The following is a 16,071-nucleotide window of genomic DNA, read 5'->3' on the forward strand; positions in this document are numbered from 1 at the left end:
CCAAATGGGTAATGACATTCAGGTGTATTCAGAAAGAGTATGTATAGGAATAGAGAAGAATAATCATGTGGGAACAGCCAAAAAATGTTAATTACCAACAAAAAAATGCAGCATGCAAGAGGTACACTGAAAATTAACAACTCCAAATGAAACTGAATAGATTATATTTATGGGCCATAAAAAAGACTTTCCAGGGCTATCTTTACAAGAGCATCTATCTGGAAATCCCAGCCAAATCAACTCTGTCCTGAAGAGAACAAATATAACCTTTACTGGTTCATCTTTCAAGTCCATCAAAGGCATTTAACAGCTTGCTATCTTCTGGCTCAAAAGGGCCAATAACTGAGACTTAGTTAAGACTACTTAGACTTCTAGACTATCAAATGATGCATACTGCTGTTTCAACTGGCCTTCTGAGCATGAACAACTAAAAGATCTGTGAGTTCCAGATGAACAGGATTAACAAGACTCTAGTGTGAGTAAGACAGAAAGTATGTTTGAGGAATAGTCGACAGTTTTACTTGATAAAAGTAGGGAGTGTTGTCACAAAATGCATAGACAAAGGATAACAAGAATATGAATGTTGAACCAAAGCAATTAGTGATGATGGATTTTAAATGGCTCTTACACATTACAAGGACACTTCCCAGGTAAATTTTCCAATTTAATCATGAAATCTGTACAAGTCAAATACAGATTCTTCTCTTCCTTTCTCTTTTTTCCAAAAACAATCAACAGGGGCAGCTAGGTGGCACAGCAGATAGAGCACTGGCCCTGGAGTCAGGAGTACCTGAGTTCAAATCCAGCCTCAGATACTTAATCACAGATTCATTGGTTGTTGAGTAACTAATTCATGTGATCCTTTGTGAGAACAACTTTTAATGGAATTTTGAGATTATTGTAAGTTACTGGCCTTTCCCTTCATTAAAGCACTTTTTTGATGCCTCATGACTTGGTTCTGAAAGATTACAGAGCACAATTTTAGCAAGTATAAAAGAACTTTTCATTAAAATAGTTTTCTTATTTGGAATCAGATTGGACAAGGTCTATATGTCTACCTTTCAGGAAAACCTTGAGTTTGCAATGGATTAAATAACGATGCAGAAAATCCAATGAAAAACTATAGAAAGTTACTTATTTCATTAGAGAACCATGTAAGAAGTCAAAGAGAAGCCTGAGAACAATAGAAAAGAAAGGCTATTAGCAAAGTTTTGGGTTCAAAGGCAGCAAGATCAGTGACGGTTACTGAGAAGACCCCAGGATGGGGACTTATGGAAGTTCCAAAGAATGAGGATAATGGCAGTACAGTCTAGGGATTCTGAATTAGGAAGACCTTAGTTCAAATCTGGTCTCAGACCCTTACTAACTATATGAACATGGGAGATGTTAACCCTCTTTACCTAGGTTTCCTCGTGTGAAAAAGAAGGAAATGGCAAATCACTCCAACATTTATGACCAAGAAAACCCCAAATGGAGTTCCAAAGAGTCAGACATGACTGAAATTACTAAACGATAATAAAATCCTCCAACAACTGCAAATAGATGGACAGGAAAAAAACAAACACCGCCCTCCCAACCAATAAACAACTCCAACTCATGAATTTTCCATAAGGACTACCTGAATACTTGGAAGAATTGAAGAGAAATTAAAATAGATCAAAGATAACTTACAAAAAATGAGTATAAACCTACAAGGGGGGGGTGGAAGAGAAAGAAAATGAACATTTAATGGATTTTTTTGTCTGTTTGTGTGGGGCAAGAGGGTTATGCAACTTGCCCAAGGTCAGATAGCTAGTATAGTGTCTGAGGCTGCATTAGAACTCAGGTCCTCCTGATTCCAAGACTGGTACACTATCTACTACACCACTTAGCTGCTCCTTTAAGGAATTTAAGTAGTTCTAAAGAAAAGATTAAAACTGAGAAACAAAAGATGGAAACTAGAGTTTGGAAAAATCCAGAAAGGATATTTCATTTGAGCAATTGGAAAGTGCTAAATGTTAATACTAATATCTAGTAGGATGACAAGAAACTAGTGTTAAAGTATTTAATGGGCTTTGAAGGAAAAATTTAAAAAAAAACCCCAACAGGTGGTGGGTAAATTGGTTTTGTTCTGAAAACCAAAAGATGTGAAGATGAAAATAATATCTAATTATTAAAAGGAGGAAGAAGGGAGTAAAACTCAATACTTTTCACAATTTGGGTGAGAAGAGTATACAAAACATGGAGAAAAGTAGGTATCAGAAGAACTTCACTTTTATGTAATTCATCAAATGTGAGGTGAACTTAGGCACACACAGAGACTGAGAAGAATAATAAATACTAAACAGACATGAGCAAAGCAAAAACGTACTCTTGAGAAGGGGAAAAAAGTAAAGGTCTTGAACTTAGGGAGTGCTTCAGATAGGTTTCTTAGACAATTAGGGAATCACTAAGTAAATTGTGGGCTAAGAATGTAATGGAATATTACTGTACCATATGGAATAAAGAGATTTTAAAGAGAATCCAGTAAAGTATAAACTGATATATATAGTCAGTGAGCAGAATACAGAGAATTTGTAAAAGGTTAGCAACATTAATTAGAAAAGGAAATGAGAGACTGCAGAAAGACCAATTAATGCATTATATCCAACTATGTCACCAGAAAATCTATGATAAAGTATATTACTCACCCTCCTACAAAGAGAATAGGGGTAGCTAGGTGGGGTGATGGATAGAGCACCAGCCCTGGAGTCAGGAGGACCTGAATTCAATCCAGCCTCAGATACTTAATAACTACCTAACTGTGTGACCTTGGTCAAGTCAAGTAACCCCATTGCATTCCAAAAAGAAAATGTCTGCTATGTGGATTCATTTTGTCTGACTATGCTATTTGTAACCAAGAAGGCTCTTTTTTTTAACGGGAAAGAATATTCATACCCAGAATATAGTAGTAATTTTAATATATTTGAAAATGCAAAAATAGAAGGAACCAAAAGGAAGCACAGAAAAGTATAAAAAAATTATAAGTATAAAAATAAAATATATATAAAGTATATATAAGTATATATTTTATATAATATATAAAAGTATAAAAATTCTGAAAAAAGCATAGAATTTTCTTTTCTAATTAAAAATAAACTATATAAAATAGAGGTTCACAATATCATAAAGGATTTTGTGTTCTGCTATGTAAATAAGGTTCAAAGTAATAAAATACATTAAAAATGGGTTCCAGATGTACACACACAATATTGAAATGTATAGGGGTCATTGGAAAAACATGTTAAGTTTTGAGGATCTGCTTATTAGATTGTCCTTATTCTACCAGAAGACAATTTTTTTGGTCATATCAACTTTCTAAGTGATCACCTATTAAAAAGTTGTGATGTCCATCAATGCAGACTTTCTCATTCAATGTATCAACTGCTCATCTTTTTTTTTGGCAAAGCAATGGGGTTAAGTGATTTGCCCAAAGTCACACAGTTAAGTAATTATTAACTTTCTTTGGCTGTACTTGAACTCAGTTCCTCCTGACACCAGGGATGGTGCTCTATCCACTGCACCACCTACTTGCCCCTGGTCATCTTTTTTTTTGATCTAAAGACCTGATAAGCATGCCACCAATGACTTTTTCTTGATAAAAATAGTAATAAGATTAAGAACAGATTCTCAGGGCAATTCAATAGATTATCTTGCAAATATACAATGAACCACTAACAAATATTCTTTGGGCCATATCAATAAATCATCTGTGAATACTCAATCATTCTATTATCTAGCTCATGTTTTCTTTGAGTACTAAGATAACATGAAAAATTTGTTACAAATTTTGCTAAAGTTTCTCTTATAAAGGCACATTTTTTTCAGCTATATAGGGAATAATCCAAATTTTTTAAAAGAGCTATTTTTCCAATTGATAAATGGACAATGGATATGAACAGTAATTAGGTCTGTATCCCAAAGAAATAAAAGGAAAAGGATCAGCGTATTATGCAAAATAAAATGAAATGAAACAGGAGCAACCACAGTTTTATAAAGATGATAAACTGTTAAAGAGATTTAGCTACTCTGAGCAATACAATAATTCAAGGCAATTTCAAAGACTTAAAGCTGTATCCTCCTCCAGAGAGAGAATTTTTTTTTTTTTTTTTTTTTTTAGTTTTTGCTAGGCAATGGGGTTAAGTGGCTTGCCCAAGGCCACACAGCTAGGCAATTATTTAGTGTCTGAGGCCGGATTTGAACCCAGGTACTCCTGACTCCAGGGCTGGTGCTCTATCCACTGTGCCACCTAGCCACCCCTAGAATTAATGAATTCTTGAGTGCAGAATGAAGTATACTTTTTTTCCACTTTCGTTATTTTGAAACCTGGCAAATATGGAAATGTTTTTCATGACTTCACATGTATAATGAGTAGCATACTGCTTATGGGTAGGGGAAGGACTAGAAAAGAGCATTTGGGACTCAAAACAATTTTTTTTTAAATGGGTATAAAAAAATATCTAAAAAATAAATGAGGGGCGGCTAGGTGGCGTAGTGGATAGAGCACCAGCCCTGGAGTCAGGAGTACCTGGGTTCAAATCCGGCCTCAGACACTTAATAATTGCCTAGCTGTGTGGCCTTGGGCAAGCCACTTAACCCTGTTTGCCTTGCAAAAAAATAATAAAACAACCCTAAAAAAAAAGAATAAATGAAAAATTCAGGTATACCCTTTATATAAAATTGCACCAATCACTCTAAATATCCTGTCCAAATAAAGGGCATGAAGGTAGTCAAAGATCCAGATCTTGATTAATCATTCTGGTATCTTGGCATGAGTTTCCTTTTCTAAATATACAATTACAGAATTCTTTCAAAATTTTAAATTAAGGGCCATTCTTCATATTTCAAAGACTGACAATAACTGAGTAATTATGCCAGCTCCTTAAAATCTTGGAATTCAATTTACCTGGGCCTAGGGAACGAATTCATCAAGCATAGTTAGGTGCTTGCATTCTTTTACTGTACATATCTTGAATTTCAACTTTATTACTCTTTGCAGTAAAAAAAAAAAAACAAAATTGGGGGGGGGGGCGCAGCTAGGTGGTGCAGTAAATAGAGCACTGGCCCTGGAGACAGGAGGACCTGAGCTAAAATCTGGCCTCAGGCATTTACTAATTACCAAGCAGTGTGACCTTGGACAAGTCACTTAATCCCACTGCCTTGCAAAAACCTAAAAAAAAAAAAATTAAATAACCATGGCTGTTCCTTCCAACAATGAAGATCATAAGAATAAGACCTGGTCTTCTAATCAGGATAGCTGGGGCTAATGCAAGATTTCACCCTTTATTATCTGAGTAACCCCAAGGACATCACTTCATCTTTCTGGGTTTTGTTATAGTACTGGAAGTTGCTTAGCCTTATATAGTCTTCCCTGGGGTGGAATTCTCCATACCTGACCACCAGAATCTAGGATCCAAGGACCAGGGGGACAGTCAATCCCATCACTTTTGTCCTGATGTCTCACAATCTTGAATGGGGACTGAAAGAATGCAAATAAATTCACTGGCCTTCAACCTAGCTAGCTGGTCACACTCCAGGGTATCTAGCCAAGTCATCTTGCCATAGTGCCTTTGAATGAATAAAATCTTCCACTTCCCACATTTTACTTTGACAATAGCTATGAAAGGCCTTATCTCAGAAACCTCTCTTTGGTGCCCGGTTCCTCTTAAAGGGCAAGCTTGTCAAGGGTAGGGGATTGGCTCTTCTGCAACTTTTATTCCCAGTGCCCAGGGAATTCCAGGAACAAAACAAGCTGAACTTTTATTGAGGATGAGGGTAGTATTAGTATCTGAAGCACCCATGTACATGCACAAACACAGTCACTTGAAGGCACTACAACTCAGATTCCCTTTATCTCTCTAAACAAAATACATAAGGTGACTCTTAGAAAATTCTCTTGGTGGGGACACGTCATTGTTATAACACAGGCTTCTCTCTTGCCATAGCTTTTATATAGTACAGCACATGCTCCTATAAGTATAATGATTAAAGAAATTTAGAAATTCTGAGACTTTGGTGATCAGCATTACTAACACACTTACTAGCTGTGAGATCTTGAGCAAGTCCTCGATTTCCTCAGTTATAAGATGGATATAATAACAGGGCTGTTACAAGGATCAGATGATATTATTTTTAATCAATCAACAAATGCTAACTCATTCATTTAATTCATTACTTCAAAGATGTTTACTAAAAGATCTTTGTGATGCTATTGAAAAGTCTATTTACTTCCTTCTCCCTTATAAGTAAGGATCGTGCTGTAAGTCTTTACTTAGGTAAAGTCTGAAGAAAAAAGTTGTATGCAGAAGCAGAGTAAAGACGAGAGTGAAAATACTGTATTTTCTGTCTTGGGTATGCCTAATAAATCTGGTTATTTCTATAATCAGAACTACAGAGGAAATGAATGGGAAAAGACCCTTCCTCCCAGGAAAAACTAAAATGGTTTGCTGAAGAATAACATATAACTTCCTAAATGGTCAATATGGAGCCAATACTTCCCTTTTCCGCAAGTACAGACTGCAGATGCACACATGTTGAAAACTTATCAGTACCAGAGAGTTCTAAAATGCCAGAAAGGAAACTGTTCAAAGAACAAGCAAAAAGTTTTCCAATGAAAATAAATGACCTTATATAATATATAATAAAAATTTGCAGTTTTGAGTATAATTCTTTTTTTATTTGCTATCATAGAATGTGGAAAGCCTATTTTTTTTTTATTTTTAAGTTCAGAGTTTAAAAAGCTTTTTGAAAGAAAAAAAGAGTCAAACTTTTAGCTCAGGGTCATTACAAATCAGAAAGCATTGCTAATATTTCTGCTCAGATTTTTCAATGTCAACAAAAATAATTTACATAAAAACCACACGAAGAAAGATACATAGAATGGTAGATAGAAACAGATGACAGCAGAGAATGTCAAGAGATCAATAATTTCCACCTGCCATCAATGGAGCAAAAAAATGAAGAAATTCTAGTTTTCCCCTTATATTCCCAGGTAACATCTCTTGCTGATATTCTATCACTCCATCTCCAAAAGGAAAAAGGAACCACCACCCTGGTTTAGACATTGAGAAAGTTAAGAAATGTCAACAAATTCCAGGAAATCAACCCATTAACTGCAACCTTAAATAGGGGAAAGGCTTCAGGGTGAGGGAAATTAGAGAACAGAAAGCACATAATTCTGCATTAGAAAGCTGGCAAGTAAATACTGCCTTCGAATAGAGAATAGCATGTAAAGTTTCCTATGTGGATAATGCTGATAATATTCCTTAAAAGATCATTTAAAATGAACATTCTTAAGAAAACAGTTTTCTGGATTTGTTTCAGACTTTCATGATGATGTGACTCAGTTTATTTTGTTTTGGTCATAAATTCACAATTTACCAGGTACTATGAATTTGTAATTTTGTCATAAAAGAAATCTCCATCATTCCATTTTTTAAGCCAAGATTACAAAAATAAACATCCTAATTGGAGTTGTAAAATATTATGATTTCTCAATGCCTCTCCTTTATTGAGGAATTTAAAATAAAGGATGTGGGCAGATACAGATACAAAGCATGTTATATAAAGTTTACCAAGCACAAGAGAGGGGACAGTCATCTGAGGAAGTTAAAAGCATGGCACTAGAGAAATCTTTGGGTAGCAAGTGACTAGGAAACAAGATCCTAACCCACCAAACCATCCCTATTATTGCAAATCCTAAATCTTTCAATTTTACTCTAACTCTGTGACCCATTGGAAGTGTAACCAAACTCAATAACAAATTAGCTAATAACTAGTGTTTAAATAAAAGCATAGGACCTTTTAAAGTGAAACAATAATTCCTCAATATATAAACTAAACTGTCAGGTAAACTCAAATTCTTAGTCTATCTGAAAACTGCTTAAAATATGAGTGAGATTTGATTAATACTACAAGTAGAAATCTACTTAGTAAAGGTATAAAACTTGTTACATCAAATAAAAGAATTTTTTTTTACGTATTAGTTTTGAGAGAAAATAGGGATTAAAAGCAGAAGAACATCCAGGAACTAGAGAGTCAGAGCTAAGGTCAGTCATAACATGAAGAATCTCATGTTACATCCAAGTAATTCAGAAAATGTCAATGAGACAGTAAAATTATTTTTATTTTGTTATTAAAATTTCCTTTATATAGAAAAATGTTACTTCTGAAATGCAGAATGAAATTTCTTTTTCTCCTCAACCAAGGATGGAACCAGAAGGCACCGTACAATGATATAATGTTGTAAGAGAGAATGATGGCCAGCAATCAGAAAATATGCTAAGTCCGCAATGACCTTTTTTAAAGGAGGTGGTACAGGGGTAAGATGGATGGTCTAAGAAAATATTGGTTAAAAAAAAAGTATTGGTTTATACAGAAAAAGCTGGAAAAATAAGGGAGATAGATGCATGATTCTTTTTAGCAGAATTTTCCAAACTATGAGGTAAAGTGATAAAGCAATGTTAAATGAATTTAATATTTTCAAGTATAAATCATGAATATATCTAGTTTAAATGAAGTTTTAAATCAAAGTCAATAAAAACAGAAAACAATTATCATTGCAATTGGAAAGGCATGAAAGAAAGGAAGCTCACCACTGTCTAAATCCTTCTCTTGTGTCTTTTACACGCTCAGAGAGTCCATATGCAGTTTCAATCTGCTGCAGACAGAATGGGGCCAGGAGCAGCTAGGAAAATGGTCATACCAACTATAATCTGTTACACCAAGATGGTACAAGGTTCACAGAACAAGCTGGAAGATGACAGTGAGGGCAAAAACCTGAAGCCTTTCTCCCAATGGTTCTAGGTAATCAGTGTATTGCTAGCAAGGGGTTTCAAAAGTCAAACGGCTCAATCAGTTCAATCACTTTTTTTCCATCAGCCTTTGGAAAGTTTTAATAGAAAGAGTGGTTGGTGGTTTTTGGATTCAGAAGATCTAGGTTAAATCCTGGCAGTTATGAACACGTAGCAACCTCTCTGGGCCCTTTTCAACTGTAAAATGAGTGTCTGAACTAAATGATCTAGATGGAAAGTTAGAGTTACCATTCAAGATACTTTTTTCCCCCCTTTAAAGACTATGTAGAGAAAGAATATAAATTGTGAGGGATGGTCTTCTGTGAAGTTTCCTCATAAAACAGATTCTTACACACAAATGATGAGAATAACCTTCAAGTAAAGCTACTCATTGATATCTCTTATTAATGTAAGTTCATTAGGAGCATGGAACTGTCCAGTTTCCATAATACCATGACTTTTGAAGGATGAGGTAATTTTAAGAAGAACTGAACATGTTTCTCTTTTGGAGCGCAAATCTCCAAATTTAGTAGTAGGAAATGCATAATGAAATTTTGTAAAATATCACTTTTAATAGGTATAGATTAGAATATGGTAATAAATATGGTAAGAGATTGAAAACAGTAACTCTCCTATAGGACACATATTAGATATGCATAATTAGGATAATGAGGATTGAATTATCTGTACTTCTTGGGTAGTATTAGTAAAAAGACTATGAGTTTGTTTTATCAGGCAATGGTGGGATAGAACAGAATTTAGAGGTAGGATTAGTATTATTATAAAAGTGACCTACAAGTTTTTATTTTTGGACACTCCCTGGCTAATGCTGCTTTAGCGATAGGGGGTTGGGACCCTTTTTTCCATAAGAAATGAAGACCTTTCCTGCTCTCTGACTCAAGTCAAAGAAATCCTACCTGTAAAAAATAGCCTCAAGACCTTATAGGTTTTTTTTGGGGGGTCAATTTTCATTGATTCAAATCTAGGTCTGAGCCCCAGAATTCTTTATATACACCATACTATCAATTCTATGTTGGTATAAATAAGAAGGGTAGGCTACAGTCAAGAACTGACAGCAATAAAAAGGGTATGTTGACCATGGACAAATCTAATTATATGGAAGAGACTGAAAATCAGTGCTTTAAACAATAAAAAGAAATAATTACCTTTTTTTTAAAAAACAGAAATATAATAAACAAACTGGAAAGGGGCAAAACACTATAATACAGTGGAGTTAATTGTTCATTTCTAATAATTGAAAACTATAAAATTCAAAATAAATAAATTTAGAAAAATGTATCTATGTGGTCCTTTGCTAAACACACAGACTCATATGAGTGTAGGAGGAGGAATATATGAGTGCTACGGTCAGTCACGTAGGGTTTCTGATGGAACAGAAAGGAAGAACACGGAAAGGGCAGACATGGTCACAACAGAAAAGGACAGGTGACATGTGAAGCCTGGAGAGATGGGCAGCTGAGTATAGTGGGGTAAAGGTCTACTCTATTGTTGCCAGGTCTTAAACCAAGACTCCAATCAAATACTTTACCTTTCACTATTTTTTTTTGGGGGGGGGGGTCGACAGGAGCAGAGAGAGCACAGTACTGCACAAATAAAAGTAGGTATTTTTTGGAATGCAAATTGCTTTCAGAATTCTTTACAGAAATTCAAATTTGTGAGAACTCTGTGTGTGTGTGTGTGTGTGTGTGTGTGTGTGTGTGTGTGTAAGTATGTAAAGAAAATGCTTTATGATGACACAAAAGCAACTATGGCTTTTCAGTAACTAATTTAAATCAATTTAAGCTTTAGCTTACTCTATTAATGTCCAAAGGTTTCTTTGAAGAATCCAGCAATAGACTAAATCAGAAGAGTCAAGCATACACTGTGACCTAGAACACTTACAGGCTGTGGCTGAATTTGTTAAAAATGTAATTGTAAATATTTAACAAAATAAAAAACACAACAATACAGATAATGTTAACACAAAGTTTTCTCTAAGTCATTATGAGAATTTCAAGGATCTGATCCTTATGTATAATGTGGTGGCCTATTTCTATTTGAGTTTTCCACCATTGGATTAGAAGTATCTTCTCCTGAAAAAACGGATCGAACAAATGCTGAGTTCAATACCAACCAGAAGGCTGGATGCTGATCTGGATTCCATATCTACCTGGATCATCCATCTGAGGAGTTTTAGAGTGAGCCTACTTTTTTGGTCCCTGGGAAAACTTATGAGTCTGTCTAAAGCGAAGGTGGCTGTGAAAAAACATTGTACTGTTTAGTCTTAGTAAAAATTTCAAATACTCAAGAGCTACAGCAGGTCCCTTTAGATATTAACCCAATTTGAACAAACTGACAGAAGATACCCAGTCTTAAGATATATTTTCACTCTACTTTTATCTTTTAATCATTCTATAGAGTGAATTTGAAGGGATGACTAGATTCTGATTCAAAGAGTCTGATATTAAGTAACAACTTTGAATCCCATCCTCCCATCCCATTGAATACAAGGTAGGCCAAGTTCTACTAGTTTGCTGTTAAATTTTAGCACATTTGATTTTTACTAGTTCTCATTTCACAGGGTTATGATTTTAAGAAAAGGACCGCAGAGGCCATCTAGAGCAACTTCTACACTTAACAGATAAAGAAACTAAGGCTTAGAAAGTGAAGTGTTCTGTTTAAGGTCACACAAATGTTAAGCAGCTGAGTTCAGGATTAAATCCCTGTCTGCAGAGCAAGTTCGGTCATTTACTTACTATATATTGTTGCAACTCACTCTGAATTATCTCTTTTCTACATCGATATAGCAAAAAGAAACAACAGTTAAACTCACAAAAAAAAAGTATTTTGAAGTATGGATATAATGATTAAAAATCAGCTTCCAGGCAATTTAGGTGTTTACTTACAGGGAAAATCATGTAATGTGACAATACCCAAAGTCCTCACCTGTAGTTTACGTGCCATGGCTACTACCTCATGGTCAGGAGGGTTGTACTTGTAACAATTGGAAAACATCAATCGGACATCTGCAGCAAATTCCTGAGCATCTCTGTACTCCCGAGTCTCCAGTTTAGACTAAAAAGAAAAAATGTTACAAATAATAGCACACCAACATGCACAAGCCAGGAAGGAAAGCTTTGTGGGAGAATGTCAATTTCAATTACAAATTTAATGTAGCCATGGAAAATGCTGATTAAGTTATCTTCACAGTTGGTTATTAGTTATCTGCTTTTGCATTTCTAATAGTGAAAGGCAGTTTTCAACTGAAGAAGATAAGTAGATTGGCAATAATTTGCTACATGCTTGGTCTGAATCACTGCTCTAAGCTGTGGCTAACTGCTTCCTGAACTATGGATGAATGAAGGACACATTACCAAGATGACTGGTTGAATAAATCCTACTTTGGCCATCACCTATGGGCAATTCTCTTTAACTTGCTGTGCCTGCTTCTCTGCCTATAAAACTGAAAATAATGCTCTTTGCAACAAAATGTCCCCAATGAGCAAGGATTTAGAAGCATGTGCAAAGTCAAAGGATCCACAGTTGTAAAAGGAAATAGACTTTGAAAAAATTAACATAGTAGAAAGAATACTAGAATTGGAGTTACTAGAGTTTGAATCCTGGCTCTGACACTAACTACTGGTATGATCTAGGCCAAATGAAAACATCTTAGATTCCTCAAGTTTCCTCAAATGGACATGGCAAAATGCAGCTTATAATAAGACCAATCAATGACATACGATAGAGGCACCACTAAAGTTAATTCATCTCACCAAGAGATGAGAATAAAAATTGCACCTTTCTCAATGTCCAGTGTTCCAAACCAAACAATAAAAACGTGACCAAAAGATTAATAAATGAACAAAATAGGGGCAACTTTTGTCTTAGAGGTAAACCAACTCAAATACCCAGCAGGGGGAGCTGGCAGTTAAAACAGTAAAATATAAATAAAACTAGGCCAAATGAGCCACAAATGACAAGATGGAAAATTTCAGCAACTTTATATATAACTTTCTAGGGACTAGAAAATGTCAAAGTTGAACATTATGGCACATTATTGAATTAGGTCAATCTAGGTGGACTACAGAGAACAAAAATAGTTTAATAGTAGCAGAAACTGGCAATAGATTAAGTACATCTTTATGTAACGGATGAACATTATTTGTATAATACTAAGAAAGAATTCCTCAACAAAAATTCCTTATGTAAAAAACATAATTCTTGGCCACTGAAATTACTCAATTCCAAATTCCTACTTCTCTCCATTCAGGTATTCTTTATATTTCAGAACCTTAAACAATCACTCACTTTGATTGTGCTCAGATCCATTGGGTGCTTGATGATATCACAATAATCATGTAGGCCTAAGGCTTCCACATCCACAGGTTTATAGAAAGGCCAAGCATAAGCTGCATGTTTCTTAGCAAACATCTCCTTGATGATGCCAGTGCAATATTTTAATTGCTCTGACACTTTATTACTCTTCTCTACTGCATGTTGCTGGGAATCTGGGACATCCTTCTTTGGAGGCTTTACTGGGCGGCTACTTTCCCGACGGGGGCCCAGCTTTGTAGATTTGGGTTCCGTGGGCAGTGAAGGTGATTCATGAATGGGGTCAATGGTGGTGGGTGTGGTGGTATCTGCTTTCCTCTTCACCCCTTTTTTTGTCTGGATACAAATGACAATGTTATAAATAAGAGTCACTCTAGCCCGTCAAAGAACTTCTGTCTCATAGATGCTTTTTCATTTGTTTGTGCTATATTAAAATATCCTTGACATGTATAATTTCCGATCCTATAGTGGTCACAGAAGAAAAAGTAGCAGTTTACTGATAAAAGGGATGCCTAGATGGTTGGGAATCTAACCATTTCACAACAGCATTATTTAGTATGTTACATTTATGGACATGGTTCTTAAGTTTTAAGATATGGAGCATAAAATCAGTTAAATCCATAATATACTTAAGTGATTTATAACAGACTAGGTCCCTCTTCTAGATTTAGATAATGGGTAAATTTTTGGAATTACAAACTTTGACAGCATAGACACTAACTACTAAATCTGTCAATGTAAACGTCAAGAAAATATTTTTGGGATAGTAAGAACAAGTTTCCTAACTGAATGACAAGTCACACTCACCTTCACAGGCTGTGGTGCAGTTGCAATGATGGGTGGGTGTGTCTGAATTGGCTGAGGGGCCTGGGGTGGTGGGGGTGGTGGGGGAGGGGGAGGAGGTGGGGGAGTTTGAAGTGTCTGGGCAGGCACCACTGTCATTACTGGAGGCTGGATGATAAGATCAGGGGTTACAGCAGGAAAGGAATGAGTCGTTTGTACAGGCGGAAGATTCTGTTGAGGGGTCTGTGTTTGGGGTGGGGTTGATGCTTGAGTTGTGTTTGGTACCACTGAGGCTCCAGGTTTTGATGTCACTGTCAAAGATAAAGGAAAAGAATGGTCATATGTAATGGACAGAACAGATAATTTTGTTTGTAGTTTTGGAAAAACCTCAACAAATAATATACTAAATATAAACAGTATGCCTGAAATTCAGCACTAAATTTATAGCTTCCTGAGTATACCCAAACACAGATCAAACATGATTTTACAAAAGTTTCTTGTAGAAGTCTGTGACTGACCCCCCCCCGACATTCACTATTCCTGAAGATTTGAGAAACTACTCAAAGGTTGTTTTGTAGAATTACTTTTTTTATGCTCCTTGAGTTGTGAACTACAAGGGCAGAGCATATATTGTGCCCAAGAGTGTCTGTATATAAAGAAATATCCTTCATATTTTTGCATAAAGTTGATATTTCAAAAAGTGCTCAAGAAAAGATTCAAAGTGAAAAAAGAGCCAGTAGCATTTGCAGGAATTTCTGCAATGACAGTCAAAATTTTGTAACCCTGTGCTTCTCTGAACTCTATGGCAGAATTTCTGAGGAGGAATGAATCAACAGTTACTTATTAAGTGTTTATTCTAAGTTAGACACTGGGCTAGGTCACGAAGAGTATATAATGACAAAACCAAACAATTCTTGAATTCAAAGACTTAAATTTCAATTGGGGAGACAACCTATATACACATCTTGTTGGGTTACTTTTTTTGGGGGGGGTGCTTGAAGAGAGGGATAATACCTATTCAAACAGTTGTGGGGATCAGGAAAAAGCATTCTATAGGCAGTAAGCCCTGACTTATACTACTATGAAGGAAATTAAGTATTTTAAGAGGATAAAGGAAAACTGGTGATTGAAGATAGTAGCTCATAAGAATTTTACTGAGGTTATTTTTTGACAATATTTCCTTTCTCAAAGTTTTTCTATAGTTTAAGTGTTTTCTGTTCCTCTTCAATGCTGGTCTGGGGTAAGACTAAGACTTTATAACATAAATTGTTTAGGTAAATTCAAAGTTCATTTCAGTTTAGTCTGACAGTTAAACTTAACAAAGAGCGAAAGACTACTAACCAGATTTATCTATTTGCCAATCTCTACTTACACTTGTCTTCACCAGTAAGGCAGAAGCAAGCTCCTTGATGGCAAAGAATTATTTGTCACATCATTTTACCATATATCTCCTACACAATAAATGTCGAATTAAGCTTGTTGAATAAAAAAAATTAAAGGTAATATCTACTTCCGTAAAAGCTTTTCATTAAGAAATTTATCTCAGGAAAATTAGTGAAATTAATATCCACATATCTATATTTAAAGACATAAAAATAATTTAGTCAGAATTTGTTCCATAGGTAAACACATGGGAAGAAAAAACCCCCAGAACTCTCCAGTTCCCATTCTAAGGGAGAGAAGGCCAATTCTCCTAATCCCTGGAAAATTATGATTTGCTTCTCTGTCCTAAGGAGTTCATTCTGAGGCAGTGCTATCCAAACATCCCAAAGAGGAACAGAATTGAATTCAAAAGGGAAAAACATCTGATTATTAAATAAAATGCATTCCAATTTTAGATTTAAAAATGTCAAAAATAGAACTTTTTATTAGCTGGAGCTGTTAATAGATACAGAAAGGCAACAATTTTTAAAAACAACTTTCAAATACAATCAAGAACTTCAACTAAGAATTTAAAATGCTCTTTTCCCCCATGTGAACTTTTTTGAGTTAAGCCAACATATGCACTCACATTTCCAAATTAGAAAAAGAACAAAACAACAAAACAAAACAAAAAAAAAAGCAGAAAACTAAGTCTGATAAATCCAGAAGCTCTGATCTTATTTTGATCTGCAGTTCATCTAATTTTAGGAGATTCTATCAGTAT

At 35.2% G+C, this 16,071-nt stretch overlaps 1 protein-coding gene across 2 annotated transcripts in view; it reads right to left on the reverse strand.

Moving 5' to 3' along the window:
* BRD4 (bromodomain containing 4) overlaps nt 1-16,071 on the reverse strand; it is a 141,841-nt gene that overhangs the window by 50,292 nt on the left and 75,478 nt on the right. For both annotated transcript variants that reach the window (XM_074204288.1, XM_074204287.1), the window contains exons 5-7: nt 13,950-14,236; nt 13,119-13,478; nt 11,757-11,885 (exon numbers count right to left, since the gene is read on the reverse strand). In XM_074204288.1, coding sequence (XP_074060389.1) covers nt 11,757-11,885; nt 13,119-13,478; nt 13,950-14,236 — 776 coding nt within the window. The remainder of the gene's footprint in view (nt 1-11,756; nt 11,886-13,118; nt 13,479-13,949; nt 14,237-16,071) is intronic.

This window comes from Macrotis lagotis, chromosome X (assembly GCF_037893015.1).
Source record: "Macrotis lagotis isolate mMagLag1 chromosome X, bilby.v1.9.chrom.fasta, whole genome shotgun sequence".
NCBI lineage: Eukaryota > Metazoa > Chordata > Mammalia > Peramelemorphia > Peramelidae > Macrotis > Macrotis lagotis.